Here is a 26079-nt window from a genome sequence, read left to right on the forward strand (position 1 = left end):
TACAGTCAATTATGATTGCGTGTCTACTTATATTAACTATATCATTATTAATATACGCTTACTGTATGATAGCTAGCAAATGAATTAGCTAACTAACATTAGCCTGTCTAGCTGGAACTTCTGATGAAGGAAAATGTTTTATTTCTACAATTTCCAAAAGATAACCAAACAAAAACATTACTTTTACGAGAAGTGTTTGTGCATTAGTAGCACAATTTCTAACTTATTTACATTTGTTTTTACTTACACTTGTATGTTGATTCCATATTGATGTTGAGGTTTTAAGTTTTGGCAGACTTTTCTTAGCGGATGTACAATCGTCGCAAATTGAATTATGGGGCCCCGAAGTGAACATAATTGTACACCTGCAAACTCCATTGAAAATGAAGGCTGCGTGGCTTACGTTGCAAACTTCCCTTGCTTGGCTAATCATTTGGACCGACGACAAATATGGCCGCGGGGATTTTCCCCCAAGGGCATTAGGCGAGGGTAAGTGGAGGAGGGTGTGTCTTTGAGTTTGAAACACAGCCCTTGTTTTCCATGTCCTGTAACTCCTTTTATTCTTTCTTTTTACCTCTCTCTTTTCTCCAGGGGGACTCGGTGGATAACTTCACTCCCTCCAACACCCCATCCAGGGACGAGGACTCCAAAAAGTCTCGCTCACGGTCGCCCTCCATGGCCAGCGACGTAGAGCCCATTGAGGTGAACGCTGACCTCTGAACTTTGACCACTATGCTGGTTTCCCGGCCATATATTAAATACAAGGTATATATTTTGCTGTACTCAAATCTATCTCTCTTCTCCCACACTCCAGTTGATAGACCACCCCCCACGCACAGTCCATACCCCCACCTTGCGACCAGGAGGCTATGGAAGTATCGGCCGCTCATCACCCAAGGTAAGACCTGACATCCTTCTTGACTTCCCAAATATTGTTGTACTGTTTTAACCACAGTCAATACTTAAATAAAATGTGTGTGTGTGCGTGTACGCAGCCTTTCTGTATTTGTCCTATGTGTTTTGACCGGCTGTCTGTTCTCCTCTGTTTGTCCCCTGCAGCCCAAAGCCCACCAGTTTGTGGTGAAATCCTTCAATGCTCCCACCAAGTGTAACCAGTGCACTTCTCTGATGGTGGGACTCATTCGCCAGGGCTGCACCTGTGAAGGTAGGAGAACAGGGGAGAAGGGGATTGATAAACGGGGGAGGAGGAGAAGAGAGGGAGGAGACAGATGGGAGAATGGGGATAAAGGGAGGAAGACTGGGATTTGAGAAAAGGGAGTGAAGGAAAACGAAATGGAAGGAGGAGAAGAAGGCAGGCTGCTAGGATGGAAGCAGGAAGAGTGAAGTGGGACTAGACCGACGTGGCAGTACATTCTCTTTTAATGCTTGACGTGGTTATAAATGGATAAAACCCCTCATTCTCTCCTGTCTCGTCCTGTAGTGTGTAACTTCTCGTGCCACGTGACGTGTGCTGACAAGGCTCCAGCGGTGTGCCCCGTGCCACACGACCAGACCAGGGGACCGCTGGGCATCGACCCTCAGAGGGGCATTGGCACCGCCTACGAGGGACACGTCAGAGTACGTATGACACAGAAGATTGTTTTTGTTTATGCACTCTTTCAAAAACTTTTGGTTGAAATGTCCTGCTGGAATAACTCTCTACATGTGAATTAAAGTGGACATTTAAAAACGTCTATCTTACCTTGTATGTATAGCCTCTCTATCTCAGGGGCTGACCTAGGTGTGTTTGTGAGGTTTGCCTGTTAACGGTGTGTGTGTGTGTAATAAAATATGTCTCTGTAGTACTGGGATGGAAAAAAACCCTGCACAACCAATAGCTCCCCAAAAAAAGGGTTGGGTCTATGTGGGAGACTAAAGTGTTTGTCTGTCCCTGTGTGTGTTCCCAGGTGCCCAAGCCCACAGGGGTGAAGAAGGGTTGGCAGCGGGCGGTGGCCGTGGTGTGTGATTTCAAGCTCTTCCTGTACGAGCTGGGAGAGGGCAAGACCACGACGCCCAGTGTGGTCGTCAGTCAGGTCATAGACATGAGGTAAGGACTACAACCTGAGCTCTGTCTGAACTACAACTCCCATTGATGGGAGAGAAATGGCTGCTTATCATAATTACCTCTGGGTTTAGTTCTTTAGTTCACTCTCTCTCCTTTTTTGAATTCCAGGGATGAGGAGTTTTCAGTCAGCTCTGTTCTGGCGTCGGACGTCATTCATGCCAGTCGCAAGGACATCCCATGTATATTCAGGGTTAGCCTTTTATTAATGAATACATGCATTTATACATTCATACGTTTACTCCCCCACCTTGTTCCACAGTCTTCAGATTTCTCAGATTTTAACAATACTTTTGCTTTTGTTGTGGGAGGCCGTTCTGAAAGCTGTCTCCTCTCTTAGTACCTCTGACCTCTTACCCCTCCAGGTGACGGCATCCCAGCTCTCCCCCTCCTCCAGTCACAAGCCTTCCATCCTGATCCTGGCCGACAGCGACCACGAGAGGAACAAGTGGGTGGGGCTTCTCAACGAGCTGCAGCGCATCCTCAAGAAGAACAAGCTGAAGGAGCGCTTCGTCTACATGCCCAAAGAGGCCTACGACAGCACGCTACCGCTCATCAAGACCACACAGTCTGCCGCTATTATAGGTTGGTGGAGGACACACACACACACACAGCCTCTTTATTTTGGCCATGTAGTACTGAAGTCAATATAGGAACATGAACAAAACTCTATCTGACTTTAGTTTGTAGTGTAGATCCATTACATGTTGAGCTGCAGTCTCCCTCTGTCATTACCATGGTTCTAAAGACTGCAGAACAGGTGCACCTTTGGCCATGCAGTAGACTGAATCAAATGTCCTCTTGTTGTTTTCTCTTCAGATCACGAGCGTGTTGCCCTGGGCAACGAGGAAGGCCTTTATGTCATCCATGTCACCAAAGATGGTAAGACTTTAGTACCCACCTGGAGATGAGACTTTAGGACCCACCTGGAGATGAGACTTTAGGACCCACCTGGAGATGGTGAGACTTTAGTACCCACCTGGAGATGAGACTTTAGGACCCACCTGGAGATGAGACTTTAGGACCCACCTGGAGATGAGACTTTAGGACCCACCTGGAGATGAGACTTTAGGACCCACCTGGAGAGGTGAGACTTTAGGACCCACCTGGAGATGGTGAGACTTTAGGACCCACCTGGAGATGGTGAGACTTTAGGACCCACCTGGAGATGAGACTTTAGGACCCACCTGGAGATGAGACTTTAGGACCCACCTGGAGATGAGACTTTAGGACCCACCTGGAGATGGTGAGACTTTAGGACCCACCTGGAGATGGTGAGACTTTAGTACCCACCTGGAGATGAGACTTTAGGACCCACAGGGAGATGGTGAGACTTTAGGACCCACCGGGAGATGGTGAGACTTTAGGACCCACCGGGAGATGGTGAGACTTTAGGACCCACCTGGAGATGGTGAGACTTTAGGACCCACCTGGAGATGGTGAGACTTTAGGACCCACCTGGAGATGGTGAGACTTTAGGACCCACCTGGAGATGGTGAGACTTTAGGACCCACCTGGAGATGGTGAGACTTTAGGACCCACCTGGAGATGAGACTTTAGGACCCACCTGGAGATGAGACTTTAGGACCCACCTGGAGATGGTGAGACTTTAGGACCCACCTGGAGATGGTGAGACTTTAGGACCCACCTGGAGATGGTGAGACTTTAGGACCCACCTGGAGATGAGACTTTAGGACCCACCTGGAGATGAGACTTTAGGACCCACCTGGAGATGAGACTTTAGTACCCACCTGGAGATGAGACTTTAGGACCCACAGGGAGATGGTGAGACTTTAGGACCCACCGGGAGATGGTGAGACTTTAGGACCCACCGGGAGATGGTGAGACTTTAGGACCCACCTGGAGATGGTGAGACTTTAGGACCCACCTGGAGATGGTGAGACTTTAGGACCCACCTGGAGATGGTGAGACTTTAGGACCCACCGGGAGATGGTGAGACTTTAGGACCCACCTGGAGATGAGACTTTAGGACCCACCTGGAGATGGTGAGACTTTAGGACCCACCTGGAGATGGTGAGACTTTAGGACCCACCTGGAGATGGTGAGACTTTAGGACCCACCTGGAGATGGTGAGACTTTAGGACCCACCTGGAGATGGTGAGACTTTAGTACCCACCTGGAGATGGTGAGACTTTAGTACCCACCTGGAGATGGTGAGACTTTAGTACCCACCTGGAGATGGTGAGACTTTAGGACCCACCTGGAGATGGTGAGACTTTAGGACCCACCTGGAGATGGTGAGACTTTAGGACCCACCTGGAGATGGTGAGACTTTAGGACCCACCTGGAGATGGTGAGACTTTAGGACCCACCTGGAGATGGTGAGACTTTAGGACCCACCGGGAGATGGTGAGACTTTAGTACCCACCTGGAGATGGTGAGACTTTAGTACCCACCTGGAGATGGTGAGACTTTAGTACCCACCTGGAGATGGTGAGACTTTAGGACCCACCTGGAGATGGTGAGACTTTAGGACCCACCTGGAGATGGTGAGACTTTAGGACCCACCTGGAGATGGTGAGACTTTAGGACCCACCTGGAGATGGTGAGACTTTAGGACCCACCTGGAGATGGTGAGACTTTAGGACCCACCTGGAGATGGTGAGACTTTAGGACCCACCGGGAGATGGTGAGACTTTAGTACCCACCTGGAGATGGTGAGACTTTAGGACCCACCTGGAGATGGTGAGACTTTAGGACCCACCTGGAGATGGTGAGACTTTAGGACCCACCTGGAGATGGTGAGACTTTAGGACCCACCTGGAGATGGTGAGACTTTAGGACCCACCTGGAGATGGTGAGACTTTAGGACCCACCTGGAGATGGTGAGACTTTAGGACCCACCTGGAGATGGTGAGACTTTAGGACCCACCTGGAGATGAGACTTTAGGACCCACCTGGAGATGGTGAGACTTTAGGACCCACCTGGAGATGGTGAGACTTTAGTACCCACCTGGAGATGGTGAGACTTTAGGACCCACCTGGAGATGGTGAGACTTTAGGACCCACCTGGAGATGGTGAGACTTTAGGACCCACCTGGAGATGGTGAGACTTTAGGACCCACCTGGAGATGGTGAGACTTTAGTACCCACCTGGAGATGGTGAGACTTTAGGACCCACCTGGAGATGGTGAGACTTTAGGACCCACCTGGAGATGGTGAGACTTTAGGACCCACCTGGAGATGGTGATGCACTTCACCCATTATGCAGTTGAATTCTCACCACATGTTAGCCATCACAGTGGAGAAGTTTTTGACAACTCTCTGCCCCCTCTCTTCTCCTCTCCCCCCTCCTGACTTTCTCCCTCTCCTCTCCACCCGTCCTCTTTCCCTTCCTCTTCTCCTTCCCTCCTCTCACCTCTCCTGACCTAACAGAGATGATCCGTGTTGGGGACAATAAGAAGGTCCACCACATTGACCTGGTCCCCCAGGAGCAGCTCCTAGCGGTCATCTCCGGCCGTAACCGCCACGTCCGTCTCTTCCCCATGGCCGCGCTGGACGGACGGGAGATGGACTCCTACAAGCTGGCCGAGACCAAGGGCTGCACGGCGCTGGTGTCCGGCTCCATCCGAAACAACTCCTTCACCTGTCTGTGTGTGGCCATGAAGAGACAGGTCATCTGTTACGAGGTGGGTGGTGTGTGCAGGAAGGATGGGGTTGGTGGGACTTTTACAAGCCGTTTTACTCTTTCGTGTGTTACAAATTATGTAATATAACTTTGCTCATAAAATATATTTTAAACAACTTTATAGGCTCTTTATGGGATTATGAAGGGTTGATTAAGCCTAAAAATATTAAAGAATTAACTCATAAAATAACAATATGGTGGTTCTATGTCTCCCAGGTGAACAAGAGCAAGGCACGTCACCGCCGGCTGCAGGAGCTCCAAACCCCAGGTCCCGTCCAGTGGATGGGTCTCCTGAGCGAACGGCTATGTGTGGGCTACCAGGCTGGCTTCACGCGCTACAGCATCCACGGGGACTGTGCCCCGGTCAGCCTGTTGCACCCCGAGGACCACACCCTAGCCTTCATATCCCAGCAGGCCCTGGATGCGCTGTGTGCCGTGGAGATCTCCTCCAAGGAACTGCTGCTCTGCTTCTCAGCCATAGGGGTCTACGTGGACTCGCAGGGCCGCCGCTCGCGCCAGCAGGAGTTGATGTGGCCCGCCGTGCCCAACTCCGCCTGTGAGTTCTGAACCAGCACAACTGTGCTAGAGGCCAATTCTGCCACTTTTCAACCTCGTATTCACTATCCAGCACCATACCAGTGTCTTCATGTGTGAAACAGTGTGTTTTTATGATCTGTGGTTAAAAAGAGAAGAAGAAAGGTCCTAAAAAAAATGCTTCTCTGTGACATCACTGGGTAGGATTAAAAGTAAAAAGAATGTTAATATTCAAAACCTGCAGTGAGTTTCTAGCCCAAGGGAAGGTATTGTCTTGCTCACCACGTCACCACACATTTCATAGCGTTTGAAAATCACTTTTTAAAATGTTTCAACTTTTGATGATGTAATCGGGTATAACTTTGTAACTATGTTGACACTGGGATTGTGCTGGAGATAATCAAAATGAGGTTGAAAAGTGGTGGAGTTGCCCTTTAACCTTTTCATAAACCAAGTGTTTTATATAAGGTTTTATTTATTTTTTTTTTTAGTTTTATTTCTCCACTGTTTACAAACAACAGGAACAAAATCAAACAATGCATATTGCCTGTGAATATGTTGAAAAATATGGTGTGGATGTGATGGACTGTCAGTCCTTGCTTCTAGAGTGTCTGTCAGTGAATTTGTGAGGGGTTACATTTCACAAGCTCCACCCCAAAGCACCCTGGGGTCTGCCGTTTTGCTGAAAAACCAATCCCAGAATGCACACTACCGTTCAAAAGTTTGGGGTCACTTAGAAATGTCCTTGTTTTTGAAAGAAAAGCACTTTTTTTTTGTCCATTTAAAATAACATCAAATTGATCAGAAATACAGTGTAGACATTGTTAACAATACAGCTGATTTTTTTAATGGAATATCTACATAGGTGCACAGAGGCCCATTATCAGCAACCATCACTAATGTGTTCCAATGGCACGTTGTGTTAGCTAATTCAAGTTTATCATTTTATAAGGCTAATTGATCATTAGAAAACCCTTTTGCAATTTTGTTAGCACAGCTGAAAACTGTTGTCCTGGTTTAAAGAAGCAATAAAACTGTCCTTCTTTAGACTAGTTGAATATCTGGAGCATCAGCATTTGTGGGTTCGATTACAGACTCAAAATGGCCAGAAACGAATAACTTTCTTCTGAAACTCGTCAGTCTATTCTTGTTCTGCGAAATGAATGCTATTCCATGCGAGAAATTGCCAAGAAACTGAAGATCTCGTACAACGCTGTGTACTACTCCCTTCATAGAACAGCGCAAACTGGCTCTAACCAGAATAGAAAGAGGAGTGGGAGGCACCAGTGCACAACTGAGCAAGAGGACAAGTACATTAGAGTGTCTAGTTTGAGAAACAGACGCCTCACAAGTCCAACTTCATTAAATAGTACCCGCAAAACACCAGTCTCAACGTCAACAGTGAAGAGGCGACTCCGGGATGCTGGCCTTCTAGGCAGAGTTGCAAAGAAAAAGCCATATCTCTGACTGGCCAATAAAAAGAAAAGATTAAGATGGGCGAAAGAACACAGACTCTGGACAGAGGAAGATTGGAAAAAGTGTTATGGACAGATGAATTTAAATATGAGGTGTTCGGATCACAAAGAAGAACATTGGTGAGATGCAGAAAAAATGACAAGATGCTGGAGGGGTGCTTGACTCCATCTGTCAAGCATGGTGGAGGCAATGTGATGGTCTGGGGGTGCCTTGGTGGTGGTAATGTGATGGTGTGGGGGTGCCTTGGTGGTGGTAATGTGATGGTCTGGGGGTGCCTTGGTGGTGGTAATGTGATGGTGTGGGGGTGCCTTGGTGGTGGTAATGTGATGGTCTGGGGGTGCCTTGGTGGTGGTAATGTGATGGTCTGGGGGTGCCTTGGTGGTGGTAATGTGATGGTCTGGGGGTGCCTTGGTGGTGGTAATGTGATGGTCTGGGGGTGCCTTGGTGGTGGTAATGTGATGGTCTGGGGGTGCCTTGGTGGTGGTAATGTGATGGTCTGGGGGTGCCTTGGTGGTGGTAATGTGATGGTCTGGGGGTGCCTTGGTGGTGGTAATGTGATGGTCTGGGGGTGCCTTGGTGGTGGTAATGTGATGGTCTGGGGGTGCCTTGGTGGTGGTAATGTGATGGTCTGGGGGTGCCTTGGTGGTGGTAATGTGATGGTCTGGGGGTGCCTTGGTGGTGGTAATGTGATGGTCTGGGGGTGCCTTGGTGGTGGTAATGTGATGGTCTGGGGGTGCCTTGGTGGTGGTAATGTGATGGTCTGGGGGTGCCTTGGTGGTGGTAATGTGATGGTCTGGGGGTGCCTTGGTGGTGGTAATGTGATGGTCTGGGGGTGCCTTGGTGGTGGTAATGTGGGAGATTTGTACAGGGTAAAAGGAGTCTTGAAGAAGGAAGGTTATCACTCCATTTTGCAACGCCGTGCCATACCCTGTGGACGGCGCTTAATTGGAACCAATTTCCTCCTACAACAGGACAATGACCCAAAGCACAGCTCCAAACTATGCAATAACTATTTAAGGAAGAAGCCATCAGCTGGTATTCTGTGTATAATGGAGTGGCCAGCACAGTCACCGGATCTCAACCCTATTGAGGTGTTGTGGGAGCAGCTTGACCGTATGGTATGTAAGAAGTGCCCATCAAGCCAATCCAACTTGTGGGAGGTGCTTCAGGAAGCATGGGGGGAAATCTCTTCAGATTAACTCAACAAATTCACAACTAGAATGCCGAAGGTCTGCAAGGCTGTAATTGCTGCAAATTGAGGATTCTTTGACGAAAGCAAAGTTTGAAGGACACAACTCATTTCATGTATGTTTTCATGGAATACAAGGACATTTCTAAGTGACCCTAAACTTTTGAACTGTAGTGTAGCTTTAAGCCTGAAGCTGACGTTGGCCTTCTTTCTCCTCACCAGGTTACAACGCCCCCTACCTGTCAGTGTACAGTGAGAATGCTGTGGATGTGTTTGATGTCAACACCATGGAGTGGATTCAGACCATACCATTGAAGAAGGTGAGAGTATAGGACTGCAGATGTAGCGGAGGGCCGTTAGTCGAATTGGTGTGTGCGCATGGTAGGTTTAACCTTTGACCCCGTTGTATCTTCCTGAAGGTGCGACCTCTGAACCCTGATGGATCCCTGAACCTCCTGGGTCTTGAGACAGTGAGGCTCATCTACTTCAGAAACAAGACGGCAGGTCAGTGACACACAGGATAGGCATCTAGACTGCAGGTCAGTTAGGAGAGGTACACATCTCAATGATTGTAATTCTCATTCTAATGGTCGTATTCCACAATAGGATTGTCGTGATTTTATGGTGTTGCTGTTGTTGACGACGGGGTCCATCTTGTTAATATTCCAGAGGGTGACGAGTTGGTGGTTCCTGAGACGTCGGACAACAGCAGGAAGCAGATGGTTCGCAGCATGAACAACAAGAGACACTTCTCCTTCAGAGTCCCTGAGGAGGAGAGGATGCAGCAGAGGAGGTACACTACATAGTACATACTACACGGGGCACACTATGTACAGTGCATTCGGAAATTATTCAGAAATTTCAGACCCCTTGACTTTTCCCACATTTTGTTACGTTACAGCCTTATTCTAAACTGGATTAAATACATTTTTTCCCTTATCATTCTACACACAATACCCCAAAATGACAAAGCCAAAACAGGTTAGTAAAAATGTTGGCACATTTACTAAAATAAAAAACAGATACCTTATTTACATAAGTATTTAGACCATTTGATATGAGGCTCAAAATTGAGCTCAGGTGCATCCTGTTTCCATTGATCATCCTTGAGATGTTTCTACAACTTGGAGTCCACCTGTGGTAAATTCAATTGATTGGACATGATTTGGAAAGGCACACACCTGTTTTATATAAGATCCCTCAGTTGACAGTGTCAGAGCAAAAAGCAAGCCATGAGGTCGAAGGAAATGTCCGTAGAGTCACAAGACAGGATTGTGTCAAGGCACAGGTCTGGGGAAGGGTACCAAACATTTTTTGCAGCAGTGAAGGTCCCCAAGAACACAGTGGCCTCCATCATTCTTAAATGGAAGAAGTTTGGAACCACCAAGACTCTTCCTAGAGCTGGCGGTGTGGCCAACTGCGCAATCGGGGGAGATGGGCCTTAGTCAGGGAAGTGACCAAGAATCCAATGGTCACTCTGACAGAGTTCCTCTGTGGAGATAGGAAAACCTTCCAGAAGGACAATCATCTCTGCAGCACTCCACCAATCAGGCCTTTATGGTAGAGTGGCCAGACGGAAGCCACTCCACAGTAAAACGCACAACATTCTGCTTTATTGCCAAAAGGAACCTAAAGACTCTCAGACCATGAGAAATAAAGATTCTCTGGTCTGATGAAACCAAGATTGAACTCTTTGGCCTGAATACCAAGCGTCACATCTGGAAGAAACCTGGCACCATCCCTACGGTGAAGCATGGTGGTGGCAGCATCATGCTGTGGGGATGTTTTTCAGTGGCAGGGACTGGGAGACTAGTCAGGATTGAGGGAAAGATGAACGGAGCAAAGTACAGAGATATCCTTGATGAAAACCTGCTCCAGAGCTGTGGACCTCAGACTGGGGCGAAGGTTCACCTTCCAACAGGACAACGACCCTAAGCACACAGCCAAGACAATGCAGGAATGGCTTCGTGACAAGTTTCTGAATGTCCTTGAGTGGCCCAGCCAGAGCCTGAACCCGATCGAACATCTCTGGAGAGATCTGAAAATAGCTGTGCAGCGACGCCCCCCATCCAACATGACAGAGCTGGAGAGTATCTGCAGAGAGGAATCTGAGAAACTCCCCAAATACAGGTGTACCAAGCTTCTAGAGCCATACCCAAGAAGTCTCGAGGCTGTAATCGCTGCCAAAGGTGCTTCAACGATATTATTTCATTTTTTGGTCTAAAACCTTTTTTTTTGTTTTTTTTTTCATTATGGGGTATTGTGTGTAGATTGAGGGGGGGGGGGGAAATTTCATCCATTTTAGAATAAGACTGTAAAGTAACAAAATGTGGAAAAGGTCAAGGGGTCTGAATATTTTCTGAATGCACAGTAGTAAACACTACATAGTGCACACTACATAGTAGACACTGCATTGTACACACTACATAGTACACACTATAGATGCTTCTTATTCAGAGACCCAGAGGATGAGAGACAGCAGCAGAGGATATACACTGCTACACCCTACGTAGTACACTTCTCCTTCACTCTCCACAGGGACATTCAGTGAGCTGATCTGTATGTGTGTCTTGTGTAGGGAGATGCTGAGAGACCCAGAGATGAGGAACAAGCTGATCTCCAACCCCACCAACTTCAACCACGTGGCCCACATGGGACCTGGGGACGGCATCCAGATCCTCAAAGACCTGCCCATGGTAAGACCACTACAGTCCATATCAGTCTGCTTTAGTCTATACCAGATCCTCAGTAAAGACTAGAGGTCGACCGACTATGATTTTTCAACACCGATGCCGATTATTGGATGACCCAAAAAAGCCGATACCGATTAATCGGCCAGTTTTTATATATATATATTTGTAATAATGACATCCGCCCCCGTCTTTCTCTCTCCTCATCCGTCCCTGTCGGTCTCTGTCCTCTCTTGTCTTAACGCAGAACGTGCGTGTTCAGGAGAGTCGTGCTGCAGGCTTCAGTGGCTCCGTGTCCATCCCCTCCATCACTAAGAACAGAGCCGAGCCGGGACGGTCCATGAGCGCCAGCAGTGGACTGGGCATCCGTAAGTGCCACACTACCAAACACACTAGGCTAGTAGGCTTGATAAATAACAAAATATTGTATAATAAAAAGGGGATTAAAAAAGCATTGTAAAATATAGGCCTGGGTAGTGAAATGGAAGTGCTTGTTACTTGTGAAAAATGGAAAGTAGATTTAAATGCATTTGTATTGTATTGACTGATACAAATGATTCTCTTCCATTCCTACCTCCCCCTCTCCCCTTCTCTGTCCCTCTCTCTCCCCAATCCTCTCTTTCTTCCCCCATCCCTTTTTATTTTTCTCTCTCTCCAGGTTCATCATCTCAGAATGGCAGTGCGTTGAGGAGAGAGCTGTCTGGGGGTAGCTACAGCTCTAAGCGCCAGACCATGACCTCTCCCTCCGAGAGCTCCTTGTCCTCCGGAGGGGGTATGGACGGCTGCAGCAGCGACGCACCCCTCTCCCAGTTCGACAGAGAGGTACGTGACCAGCCTAGCGTACTCCCTCCCTAGGGTGCCTGGGTGAAGTGCACTTGATTAAGGCTAATAAAACTCAACTACTAACAATTGGGTAGAATTGTGTTGAATCAGCTGAATGTCTCAGATGATAGACCATTAGGACTTGAAGTTGTTCTCATATCTCGTAGTGTACTGAGTTGTATTTTGGTTGTGATAGTTAAATGGATGGGTCTGAAACCACGTTTTAATGAATCATTTGAGCACAGTTGCTCTAAATATGACAAGGATCTCTCAGGTGAGAAATCGTGCCATATCAATACACAGAGAGTAAAAATACTCTAGCTGGTGACCAATGACGTGGAAGACCTATAATATAGAATATATCAAACATATACATATCAAAGTGTTCCCCATAACTCTGCCACCACCACCCAGCCTCCGTGTTCTCGTGCCTCTCGCCCTTCGCCTCATCCCATCCCTTCCTCAATCCGATTGGTTCCTGGCACCGGCATGCTAGCCCCACCACAGCCCCTCACAGGGAACTCAATCGGCCCCCTACCCAACCCTGACCCCAGCCACCCCCAATGGTTATCTGCACATGGACTCCCTTCTCCCACCCGCAGCCTCAACCACCCACCCAGCCAGGTGGAGCTACAATTCACCCTTAACTACTGATTCAGGATCAGATAGTTCTTCATCCCCCTAATGGTTCAGGTTAGATTTGGGGTCTAATAATCTGATCCTAGATCTGTGGTTAAGAGCAATTTTTACCTCCAGCATCTAGCCATCCTCCAGCAGTGATTCTAGCCTTAGATAGCCATCCTGCCTTTGGTTCCCTCTTCTGGCCTGGCTGTCTACCATACCAACCCCCTCCCTCTGACCTGGCCTGGCTGTCTACCATACCAACCCCCTCCCTCTGACCTGGCCTGGCTGTCTACCATACCAACCCCCTCCCTCTGACCTGGCCTAGCTGTCTACCATACCAACCCCCTCCCTCTGACCTGGCCTGGCTGTCTACCATACCAACCCCCTCCCTCTGACCTGGCCTAGCTGTCTACCATACCAACCCCCTCCCTCTGACCTGGCCTGGCTGTCTACCATACCAACCCCCTCCCTCTGACCTGGCCTGGCTGTCTACCATACCAACCCCCTCCCTCTGACCTGGCCTGGCTGTCTACCGTACCAACCCCCTCCCTCTGACCTGGCCTGGCTGTCTACCGTACCAACCCCCTCCCTCTGACCTGGCTTGACTGTCTACCATACCAACCCCCTCCCTCAGACCTGGCCTGGCTGTCTACCATACCAACCCCCTCCCTCTGACCTGGCCTGGCTGTCTACCATACCAACCCCCTCCCTCAGACCTGGTTGACTGTCTACCATACCAACCCCCTCCCTCAGACCTGGCCTGGCTGTCTACCATACCAACCCCCTCCCTCTGACCTGGCCTGGCTGTATACCATACCAACCCCCTCCCTCAGACCTGGCCTGGCTGTCTACCATACCAACCCCCTCCCTCTGACCTGGCCTGGCTGTCTACCATACCAACCCCCTCCCTCTGACCTGGCCTGGCTGTCTACCATACCAACCCCCTCCCTCAGACCTGGCCTGGCTGTCTACCATACCAACCCCCTCCCTCTGACCTGGCCTGGCTGTCTACCATACCAACCCCCTCCCTCTGACCTGGCCTGGCTGTCTACCATACCAACCCCCTCCCTCAGACCTGGCCTGGCTGTCTACCATACCAACCCCCTCCCTCTGACCTGGCCTGGCTGTCTACCATACCAACCCCCTCCCTCAGACCTGGCCTGGCTGTCTACCATACCAACCCCCTCCCTCAGACCTGGCCTGGCTGTCTACCATACCAACCCCCTCCCTCTGACCTGGCCTGGCTGTCTACCATACCAACCCCCTCCCTCAGACCTGGCCTGGCTGTCTACCATACCAACCCCCTCCCTCAGACCTGGCCTGGCTGTCTACCGTACCAACCCCCTCCCTCAGACCTGGTTGACTGTCTACCATACCAACCCCCTCCCTCTGACCTGGCCTGGCTGTCTACCATACCAACCCCCTCCCTCAGACCTGGCCTGGCTGTCTACCGTACCAACCCCCTCCCTCTGACCTGGCCTGGCTGTCTACCGTACCAACCCCCTCCCTCAGACCTGGCTGACTGTCTACCATACCAACCCCCTCCCTCAGACCTGGCCTGGCTGTCTACCATACCAACCCCCTCCCTCTGACCTGGCCTGGCTGTCTACCATACCAACCCCCTCCCTCAGACCTGGCCTGGCTGTCTACCGTACCAACCCCCTCCCTCTGACCTGGCCTGGCTGTCTACCATACCAACCCCCTCCCTCAGACCTGGCCTGGCTGTCTACCGTACCAACCCCCTCCCTCTGACCTGGCCTGGCTGTCTACCATACCAACCCCCTCCCTCAGACCTGGCCTGGCTGTCTACCGTACCAACCCCCTCCCTCTGACCTGGCCTGGCTGTCTACCATACCAACCCCCTCCCTCAGACCTGGTTGACTGTCTACCATACCAACCCCCTCCCTCTGACCTGGCCTGGCTGTCTACCATACCAACCCCCTCCCTCTGACCTGGCCTGGCTGTCTACCATACCAACCCCCTCCCTCTGACCTGGCCTGGCTGTCTACCATACCAACCCCCTCCCTCAGACCTGGTTGACTGTCTACCATACCAACCCCCTCCCTCAGACCTGGCCTGGCTGTCTACCATACCAACCCCCTCCCTCAGACCTGGTTGACTGTCTACCGTACCCCCCCCCTCAGACCTGGCCTGGCTGTCTACCGTACCCCCCCCCCCCAGACCTGGTTGACTGTCTACCGTACCCCCCCCTCCCTCAGACCTGGCCGGGCTGTCTACCGTACCCCCCCCAGACCTGGTTGACTGTCTACCGTACCCCCCCTTCCCTCAGACCTGGCCTGGCTGTCTACCGTACCCCCCCCTCCCTCAGACCTGGCCTGGCTGTCTACCGTACCTCCCCCTCCCTCCGACCTGGCTGACTGTCTACTGTCCCCCCCCTCCGACCTGGCTGACTGTCTACCGTTACCCCCCCCCTCAGACCTGGCTGACTGTCTACCGTTACCCCCTCCCTCAGACCTGGCTGACTGTCTACCGTTACCCCCCCCCCCTCCCTCAGACCTGGCTGACTGTCTACCGTACCCCCCCCCACTGTTCCTCATACCTGGCTGGCTCCATCGTGATTTGCGCCTGCCCCCATCTCACCCCCCCCCCCCCCCCCCCCCCCCAGCTCTCTCCTCTACGCACCTCCAGCCCCAGCATGTTGTTCTCTGGGCTGGGCCGCTGAGTCTGTAACTCTTACCTCTCCAGTGGCAGGCGGTCTCGCCATCGGAGAAGACCCCTGATCTGAAAAGGGCTTTAAGGACCCTGCTTAGTAAGATGAAGGTAATGTCAGCACACACACATATACAACCAACCCAGACACACTGTATCCTCAACCATACACACACACACACACACACACACACACACACACACACACACACACACACACACACACACACACACAGTTGTGAAGCTTTGCCCCAAAGCCACCATCAGTCCCCCTCCTGTCCACTGCCCTATTTCAGCCCTAATAGCATCTGATGGCTATGTCACAGATGCCCTGCCCCCCCCTTGTCTCTGGCTAGAGGGGCGTTGCTCGTCCCCCTCTCCCCTGGCCTGCTCTAGTGTGGCTCCGCTCTTAAGTTCCTGATTTGGTTTTCAGAATAGTGTGTCACCATCCTACCCTGCATGTGTTTGTCTGTCTGTTTCCATATTGTCCCCCTGGGGCCTAACCCTGTGGCCTAACCCTAACCCTGTGGTCTAACCCTAACCCTGTGGTCTAACCCTAACCCTGTGGCCTAACCCTAACCCTGTGGCCTAACCCTGTGGTCTAACCCTGTGGTCTAACCGTAACCCTGTGGCCTAACCCTAACCCTGTGGCCTAACCCTAACCCTGTGGCCTAACCCTGTGGCCTAACCCAAACCCTGTAGCCTGCACGTTACCCAAACCCTGTGGCCTTACCCAAACCCTGTGGCCTAACCGTAACCCTGTGGCCTAACCGTAACCCTGTGGCCTAACCGTAACCCTGTGGCCTAACCCTGTGGCCTAACCCTGTGGCCTAACCCTGTGGCCTAACCCTGTGGCCTAACCCTGTGGCCTAACCCTGTGGCCTGCACGTTACCCAAACCCTGTGGCCTTACCCAAACCCTGTGGCCTTACCCAAACCCTGTGGCCTTACCCAAACCCTGTGGCCTTACCCAAACCCTGTGGCCTTACCCAAACCCTGTGGCCTTACCCTAACCCCATGGCCTAACCCTGTGGCCTAACCCTGTGGCATAACCCTGTGGCCTGCACGTTACCCAAACCCTGTGGCCTTACCCAAACCCTGTGGCCTTACCCAAACCCTGTGGCCTTACCCAAACCCTGTGGCCTTACCCTAACCCCATGGCCTAACCCTGTGGCCTAACCCTGTGGCATAACCCTGTGGCCTGCACGTTACCCAAACCCTGTGGCCTTACCCAAACCCTGTGGCCTTACCCAAACCCTGTGGCCTTACCCTAACCCCATGGCCTAACCCTGTGGCCTTACCCTAACCCCATGGCCTAACCCTGTGGCCTTACCCTAACCCCATGGCCTAACCCTGTGGCCTTACCCTAACCCCATGGCCTAACCCTGTGGCCTTACCCTAACCCCATGGCCTAACCCTGTGGCCTTACCCTAACCCCATGGCCTAACCCTGTGGCCTTACCCTAACCCCATGGCCTAACCCTGTGGCCTTACCCTAACCCCATGGCCTAACCCTGTGGCCTTACCCTAACCCCATGGCCTAACCCTGTGGCCTTACCCTAACCCCATGGCCTAACCCTGTGGCCTTACCCTAACCCCATGGCCTAACCCTGTGGCCTTACCCTAACCCCATGGCCTAACCCTGTGGCCTTACCCTAACCCCATGGCCTAACCCTGTGGCCTTACCCTAACCCCGTGGCCTAACCCTGTGGCCTTACCCTAACCCCATGGCCTAACCCTGTGGCCTTACCCTAACCCCGTGGCATAACCCTGTGGCCTTACCCTAACCCCATGGCCTAACCCTGTGGCCTTACCCTAACCCCATGGCCTAACCCTGTGGCCTTACCCTAACCCCATGGCCTAACCCTGTGGCCTTACCCTAACCCCATGGCCTAACCCTGTGGCCTTACCCTAACCCCATGGCCTAACCCTGTGGCCTTACCCTGTGGCCTGCCCATAACCTTAACCCTCCTGTTGTTTGTTTCCCCGTTATAGCTGATTATAAATCCATAATAATCCATATATTATCAACTAATGTTGTTAGATATTTTTATCAGTTCTATATATTATTGAAACAATGTTGCGATTGTTTGTGAGAATGCCAACAGGTGTGGTTCCCGTAGGGGAAAGATTCTGTTGGGGAAAGGTTCCCGTGGGGGTTGCCATGGAAGCCAAGAAGGGTGTGTGTGTGTGTGTGTGTGTGTGTGTGTGTGTGTGTGTGTGTGTGTGTGTGTGTGTGTGTGTGTGTGTGTGTGTGTGTGTGTGTGTGTGTGTGTGTGTGTGTGTGTGCTCAAACACACATGCATGTGGGAGTCTGGGAGAGGAAGTGTCCGTCTGATGAATGGGCATGTGCCTGAATTCAATATTATACACTAATTGTAGTCACACCGCAGGTGTACAAAAGTTAAATAAAACACCCAAAATGTAATGAAAATCATCATTTATTTTGTGTGTTCAGATGCCCTGTGTGGACAAAGTCATGGAACCTTATGACAATCAGGTTAAATTAACTACATTTTTCAGAGAGAAAAACGTGTAAATCGGTCCAATTTGACCGGAACAAAGCAGGAGGGTTAACCCTGAGGCCTAACCCTAATCATGTGCCATAATCCTTAACTCTGTGGCCTTCCCCTAACTCTGTGGCCTTCCCCTAACTCTGTGGCCTTCCCCTAACTCTGTGGCCTTCCCCTAACTCTGTGGCCTTCCCCTAACTCTGTGGCCTTCCCCTAACTCCCTGTGGCCTTCCCCTTATACAAACCCTGTGGCCTGCCCCTTATACAAACCCTGTGGCCTGCCCCTTATACAAACCCTGTGGCCTGCCCCTTATACAAACCCTGTGGCCTGCCCCTTATACAAACCCTGTGGCCTGCCCCTTATACAAACCCTGTGGCCTGCCCCTTATACAAACCCTGTGGCCTGCCCCTTATACAAACCCTGTGGCCTGCCCCTTATACAAACCCTGTGGCCTGCCCCTTACACAAACCCTGTGGCCTGCCCCTTACACAAACCCTGTGGCCTGCCCCTTACACAAACCCTGTGGCCTGCCCCTTACACAAACCCTGTGGCCTGCCCCTTACACAAACCCTGTGGCCTGCCCCTTACACAAACCCTGTGGCCTGCCCCTTACACAAACCCTGTGGCCTGCCCCTTACACAAACCCTGTGGCCTGCCCCTTACACAAACCCTGTGGCCTGCCCCTTACACAAACCCTGTGGCCTGCCCCTTACACAAACCCTGTGGCCTGCCCCTTACACAAACCCTGTGGCCTGCCCTTTACACAAACCCTGTGGCCTGCCCCTTACACAAACCCTGTGGCCTGCCCCTTACACAAACCCTGTGGCCTGCCCCTTACACAAACCCTGTGGCCTGCCCCTTACCCAAACCCTGTGGCCTGCCCCTTACCCAAACCCTGTGGCCTGCCCCTTACCCAAACCCTGTGGCCTGCCCCTTACCCAAACCCTGTGGCCTGCCCCTTACCCTAACCCTGTGGCCTGCCCCTTACCCTAACCCTGTGGCCTTACCCTAACCCTGTGGCCTGCCCCTTACCCTAACCCTGTGGCCTTACCCTAACCCTGTGGCCTTACCCTAACCTGTGGCCTTACCCTAACCCTGTGGCCTTACCCTAACCCTGTGGCCTTACCCTAACCCTGTGGCCTTACCCTAACCCTGTGGCCTTACCCTAACCCTGTGGCCTTACCCTAACCCTGTGGCCTTACCCTAACCCTGTGGCCTGCCCAACCCATGTTTCTGATAATAACCATTACTGTCTGTTCTGACTGATTTGATTCATTGAAAGATTATCAGGAATATACTATGGATACTGTGGCTCTCCTCTCTCATAGGTCATTATAGTACCTCTGTGCCAGCTACAGTAGTGCTGTGGTGGACAGTTGTAGCGCCCACAGCCGAAGCCTACTGTAGAAATAGCCATAGAAGTGAAACATTGTTTGTGAAACAACTGTTTTCTCTGTGAGAAACATCTCCCTCACTCTACCGCCCTTAAAGTTGTGAAAAATTCCCTTAACTATCCTAAAATTGCCAGGTTTTCCAGAAATCCTAGTTGGAAGATTCCCGGAATCAGGATGAAATGAGCAGGACATTTCTGGAAAACCTGGCAATTTTGGAAAGTTACTGGAATATTGAAACCCTACTACCTCCCTTCAATGAAGGAGGGAGACGCTCTCAAACCTGGTTTCCCTAACTAGTGTCTCAATGCTGTCCACTACATTACACTGTACTATAGTAGGCATGGCATATCATTTTGGAGGACCAACAATGTATGCAGGCTTTTGTTCCACCCCAGCACTCCCCACACACACACACACACACACACAATCTTGATAAACTAATTGTGGTATAGCTTCAAGACCAAGCTTCAGAAAGTATTCAGATCCCTTGACTTTGTTATATTACAGCCTTATTCTAAAATGGATTAAATGTGTGTATATATATATATTTTCAGCAATCTACACACAATACCCCATAATGACAAAGCAAAAACAGGTTTTTAGAAACATTTGCAAATTATTCAAATTAAAAAACAAATACCTTATTTACATAAGTATTCAGACCCTTTGCTATGAGACTTGAAATTGAGCTCAGGTGCATCCTGTTTCCATTGATCATCCTTAAAGTTCTACAACTTGATTGCAGTCTGTGGTAAATTCAATTGATTGGACATGATTTGGAAAGGCACACACCTGTCTATATAAGGTTCCACAGTTGACAGTGCATGTCAGAGCAAAAACCAAGCCATGAGGTCGAAGGAATTGTCCGTAGAGCTCCGAGATAGGATTGTGTCGAGGCACAGATCTGGGGAAGGGTACCAAAAAAATGTCTGCAGCATTGAAGGTGCCCAAGAACAAAGTGGCCTCCATCATTCTTAAATGGAAGAAGTTTGGAACCACCAATACTCTTCCTAGAGCTGGCCGCCCGGGCCAAACAGCAATCGGGGGAGAAGGGCCTTGGTCAGGGAGGTGACCAAGAACCTGACGGTCACTCTGATAGAGCCTTCCAGAATGACAACCATCTCTGCAGCACTCCACCAATCAGGCCTTTATGGTAGACTGGCCAGACGGAAGCCACTCCTCAGTAAATGGCACATGACAGCCCGCATGGAGTTTGCCAAAAGGCACCTTAAAGACTCTCAGACCATGAGAAACAAGATTCTCTGGTCTGATGAAACCAAGATGAAACTTTTTGGCCTGAATGCCAAGCGTCATATCTGGACGAAACCTATCACCATACCTACAGTGAAGCATGGTGGTGACAGCATCATGCTGTGGGGATGTTTTTCAGCGGCAGGGACTGGGAGACTAGTCAGGATCGAGGGAAAGATGAATGGCGCAAAGTACTGAGAGATCCTTGACGAAAACCTGCTCCAGACCGCTCAGGACCTCAGACTGGGGCAAAGGTTCATCTTTCAACAGGACAACTTTCCACAGGACAACGACACTAAGCACACAGCCAAGGCAACACAGGAGTGGCTTCGGGACAAGTCTCAATGTCCTTGAGTGGCCCAGCCAGAGCCGGACTTGAACCCGATCGAACATCTCTGGAGAGACCTGAAAATAGCTATGCAGCAACGCTCCCCATCCAACCTGACAGAGCTTGATAGGATCTGCAGAGAAGAATGGGAGAAACTCCTCAAATACAGATGTGACAAGCTTGTAGCGTCATACCCAAGAAGAATTGATGCTGTAAGGCTCCCGAGTGGCGCAGCAGTCTAAGGCACTGCATCTCAGTGCTAGAGGCGTCACTACAGACCCTGGTTTGATCCCGGGCTGTATGCCAACCGACCGTGATCAGGAATCTCATAGGGCGGTGCACAATTGGCCCAGCGTCATCCGGGTTAGGGGAGGGTTTGGCACGGGTAGGCTATCATTGTAAGAATTTGTTCTTAACTGACTTGCCTAGTTAAATAAATGTCTATAAAAAATTCATTTTTTTCCCCCCGCTGCCAAAGGTTTTTCAACAAAGTACTGAGGAAAGGGTCTGAATACTTGTGATATTTCAGTTTTTAATTTTTAATTAATTAGCAAGAAATTCTAAACTTGTTTTTGCTTTGTCATTTGGGGGTATTGTGTGTAGATTGATGAGGGGAAAAAACAATGTAATACATTTTTGAATAAGGCTGTAACGTAACAAAATGTAGATAAAGTCAAGGGGTCTGAATATTTTTCGAAGGCACTGTATGTGTTGATTATTTGAACCAGGTGCGTTTTGAGCTGGGCTGGAACTTAATGGGTCCACGGCCACTGACTGCTGAGTACTGTAGTAGTAGACAGCAGACCAGACCTCATGTAGGCGCTTTGCTCCAACTAGTCACTTCCGGTCAATCGAGCTGCTCATTGTCTGTTGATGTGGAAGGTTTCCAGCGCTTTAAGTCCTTGTTGCCTAGCGCTCCATGTGATTGATGGGATATGAAGTGACGTCACCATGTCCACACCAGCAGACACACACACACAGGTCCCTGAGGACTTGTTGACCAGCCTCAATCTACTGGAACTCATTGGAGAGATCAGTTGTGTTCAGTAGACATGAATTGGAGAAAACCACATTTTTTTTAAACGAGAAACTATTGGCCTTCTTTTTCTCAGATAAGTTCAGGTAGTATCCCATCCAATGTTTCACAGCATTACATGCCTACTGATTGTGACCCTAGCCTGTTCTGTGGTTAGCTGTGAGAAGAGTATGACATCTAAGTGCCTCTCTCTCTCTCTCCCTTCCTCCCTTACTGTCTTTCTCCCTGTTCTCCTATTCCCTTTCTCTCTCCAGGACTCTGACTCACCCCGTCACTCGACGGCGTCCAACAGTTCTACATTCAGCAGTCCCCCCAGCCCGGCCTCACCCCACAAGACCAAGTCCCTCTCTCTGGAGAGCACAGACCGCATGACCGGCTGGGACACATGAGTGACAGACAGCACACCGCTCCAATCCCTGACCCTCAGCGAGCCCTGGACTCACCCCCCTCACCTGGCTCCACCTATCCCCTGCCCACGGAACTGCACCTGCTGCCACAGGCCCTTCCCACTTACTCCACCTTTGACTGGAACTGAGATCTACAAACAAACACAGGGAAAGGAAGTGTTTGACCAAGAAGGAAATACTAGGAGAAGATATGTTAGATAATGCGTGGATGAGTGTGTGCGAAGTGTGTGTGTGCGTGCTTGCGAATGTGTGTGTGTGTGTTTTGTTGAGGGGGGCATACAATATAGGAATGAAAATTGACACCCCCTTCCATCTGCTTTGTAGCTGATAGCTAGAATAAGCGAAGCGCTAAGTTTAATTGAAAGTACTTTTGATTACAGCACTACTAGCCCCGTGTTGAGTATCTCCCCATGTAATTGGCAACTCCTGTAAAGAGACACAAACCTCAAGTAGCGACAAGAAGAAGAGGATGAATATGGAACAATAACAGATCATTTGATATGTGTACATAGCAGCCTTTGGGTTTGGGGGACCACCTTTTATTTATTAATCAGAACAGGGTGTTTCACAGAGGAGAAAGAGAGGATGTTTCCTCTTTCTTCCGGAACGGTAGTTAATATCAGGAGAAGAGGGGGCATTCCATTGACAATACAAGGCTCACAAAAAAAAAGAAAGCAATGATGTTATTTTTATCATGAAAGTGAAATATGTGCAGTGACTTCATTTGTTTGTACCATCAGTGAAACGCTACAGTAAAGCAGTGCAAAAAATACAACTATGATGAGGGGTATTTTAACTCTAGGTTGACCCCTGACCTTGCGTGCTTCACGTTCTAGAATTCTTAGGGACAGCAGCGTTTAGAAGTAGACCGAATATTCTATGATGACATCACGGCTCCTTCTGCCACTTCCTCATGACATGGCCAGTGACCTCATCCACTGAACTGGGACCATTCTCTGTGTAGTGTAGACCTAGTACCGTAATAGACCAACCACCGACCAATTACAAAAAGCTGATTCCCATCACAACAATGTACATAAGTTAAAAGTAGAGAATAATATATAAGGGAAATACTATAGAGAAATACATGATGGGAGAAGATCCGGGATTCCTTTTTATTTTTTGAGAATGATTTGGGGTTATATTCACACGAAAGCCATTTTAAACCACAGTTCTTTTTATGATTGCTTTTAGATTTTTTTTTTTTACAAATTATTTTTATTTCATGTATGAGACAAACCGTCGAGTGTTATTTGGGTTTGAGGAAACTTATGGGTCACATGGACCCGTGCTGTTGAGTGAATATGTGCATTTATTTTAAGCGATAGGCCTATCACAGATGCATTCACACTTACATACAGACACACAGGTGTTTCCCCCTCCACTCTTTCCACTATGATCCACAGTTAATCAGTTGAGGTGGGATGTATATTTCCAAACTGACAGTGATTCCCTGTGGTACCGACCCGTGAACCTCAAATATGTTCCTTTGACTTCTAAGAGAGATTTTGGAAAGCTTGTTATAACCAAAAAAGAATGACTTGAATCTTGAGTCATCATTATTTTTCAGATATCCTTGTTTATTTTTCAGAATGTTTTGATAGATTAGGGGAAAAAAGAGACCAATACAATTATAAAGAGATGTTGATTTGACTACACACACCGCTGGGCTGAAATGGAGGTTTAAAAAAGTGAAAGAAAGTAAAAGAATTCTAGGGTGACAAGGCCAACGTGTCATTTCTGTTACAAATTGTCTTTGTTATGTTCTTACTGGTAATCTGTGTATTGCTGTCTGCTAATGCAATCACCTTCATGTAGACCAAAACTGGGGTCCATTACATTTTAATTCGGTCAACTGAAGTTCCATTCTAATTCTCCTCAATGCTTCTCGGAGACAAATTTGGAATTTCTGTTTACTTACCTGAATTGAAATGGAATTGACCCCAATCCTAATGCAAACCACACCACAGTGGTGTTGGTCGTATTTATGTGTAGAACGGAAACAATAATTGACTTGATATTGTTTCTGAGTATTGGTCATGTGCTTAGATCAACTGCCTCTTCTCTCTCAAGAGGAAGGGAGGGGCTCTTATTCTGGAAAGGGTACTCTTATTCTGGAAAATAAATATTTTCATGTCTAATGAGGAATTGTTTCTATGTTACAGACCATTTAATGAATTGCCATTGTTACTTACTGCTGAAATGGACCTTCTGTTTAGGAGTGTTTGGGTGGGTTGAGGTGTACCAAGTAGTATATATGGCAGGTTATCTTCAGCTATCCTATTAAGTGTATAAAAAGATGACACACAAATTCCTGCCATTGGAGTCCTAAATCTTAACCCTAAACCACAATTCTATTCTGTTCCCTTGTAAAATACAGCCATGTGTTTTTGAAAACCATTTTATATTGAGGTTGAAAAATAAGAATTTTCTCTGGAAGAGTCAGTCTCGCTAAACTAGTTTTACTCAAGCGTCTCAACTGAACTTATTCACCTCTCTTAAGATTTCCTTTTAAACTACCAAGTCTCACTATTCATATCTGCTGGACCTTATCTGTAGAATGTATTTGCTGAGAAAGAGGAAATATCTTAGTCTGAGTATTTTAGACCAGGCTTTAAATTGTACATCCCACTTCTTTAAAAAAAACTCAGGAATGTCACGACCAATGATTATTTTCATCCTAACAATTAAAATGAGTGTGACAGAACAGTCTACACTTGGGAAATAAGAGCTCAATTTAGTCGTAGTGTAGTTAACTGTGACTAGGTGTAAGGGTCGAACAATTCAGCTGGAAGAAAAGAGTACAACAGAAAAAAGGAGGAAGAAATCAGAGAAGTGTTTTGAATCGAGGATGAGAAGAGGGGTGAAAGGCCAGAGGGTGGTAGTTTGAGTCTGAGGTGCCACCATGCGAACCATATTTTTGTTGTTGAAGAAAACGCCTTTGCATTTCAGTGAGGTCTTAAGTTCCTTCTATATTATTTAGCTCTTTCATATCATATTACACTTTCTTTTTTATAGGATAGCTTTGTAATAATTTGTACAGTTTTGCATGTTATAGATGTAATCATTTTTTTGTTTTTGGATTAGTTTTTCATTTTGACTTGTTCATTTTATTTGAACGGTTTGGGAGTTTTACTGAGGATACCCACTACAGGTGATGTAGATTATTTTTGCACAGAAATATTTAAGGTGTAAGGTCAAACAAATAATGTATGGAAACTGGCTCATTATATTAACCTGACTCCGATGTATTTCAATAAAACGGAGGGCTGTTACAAATACGGCTTCACTGAGTTTCGTGTCCTGATTTCATTTCTTTCCTTGGGAGGGGACATATAGCCTGGATCCATTCTGAATCGCTATTGATTCACCATTGTTTCACTTTTGAAAGTGAGAAATTCTGTTTTGGATTCCAGGCTAGGGCACAGATCCACT

At 48.8% G+C, this 26079-nt stretch overlaps 1 protein-coding gene across 9 annotated transcripts in view; it reads left to right on the forward strand.

Annotated features, from left to right (window-relative positions):
- The window catches only part of LOC106608118 (serine/threonine-protein kinase MRCK alpha), a 117574-nt gene extending 91637 nt beyond the window's left edge, over positions 1 to 25937 (forward strand). For 8 of the 9 annotated variants that reach the window (XM_014205845.3, XM_045721030.2, XM_045721031.2 and 5 more), the window contains 18 exons: positions 592 to 702; positions 815 to 898; positions 1060 to 1165; positions 1442 to 1578; positions 1908 to 2047; positions 2174 to 2255; positions 2428 to 2647; positions 2882 to 2944; positions 5459 to 5712; positions 5928 to 6267; positions 9133 to 9230; positions 9330 to 9414; positions 9580 to 9703; positions 11489 to 11606; positions 11848 to 11968; positions 12259 to 12422; positions 15753 to 15827; positions 22492 to 25937. In XM_014205845.3, the coding sequence (XP_014061320.2) occupies positions 592 to 702; positions 815 to 898; positions 1060 to 1165; positions 1442 to 1578; positions 1908 to 2047; positions 2174 to 2255; positions 2428 to 2647; positions 2882 to 2944; positions 5459 to 5712; positions 5928 to 6267; positions 9133 to 9230; positions 9330 to 9414; positions 9580 to 9703; positions 11489 to 11606; positions 11848 to 11968; positions 12259 to 12422; positions 15753 to 15827; positions 22492 to 22626 (2457 nt within the window). In that variant the 3' untranslated portion in view covers positions 22627 to 25937. The remainder of the gene's footprint in view (positions 1 to 591; positions 703 to 814; positions 899 to 1059; positions 1166 to 1441; positions 1579 to 1907; positions 2048 to 2173; positions 2256 to 2427; positions 2648 to 2881; positions 2945 to 5458; positions 5713 to 5927; positions 6268 to 9132; positions 9231 to 9329; positions 9415 to 9579; positions 9704 to 11488; positions 11607 to 11847; positions 11969 to 12258; positions 12423 to 15752; positions 15828 to 22491) is intronic. The other variant, XM_045721034.2, reaches the window with a different exon arrangement.
- Positions 25938 to 26079: the final 142 nt, after the last annotated feature.

This window comes from Salmo salar, chromosome 06 (assembly GCF_965601325.2).
Source record: "Salmo salar chromosome 06, fSalSal1, whole genome shotgun sequence".
Classification (NCBI taxonomy): Eukaryota; Metazoa; Chordata; class Actinopteri; order Salmoniformes; family Salmonidae; genus Salmo; species Salmo salar.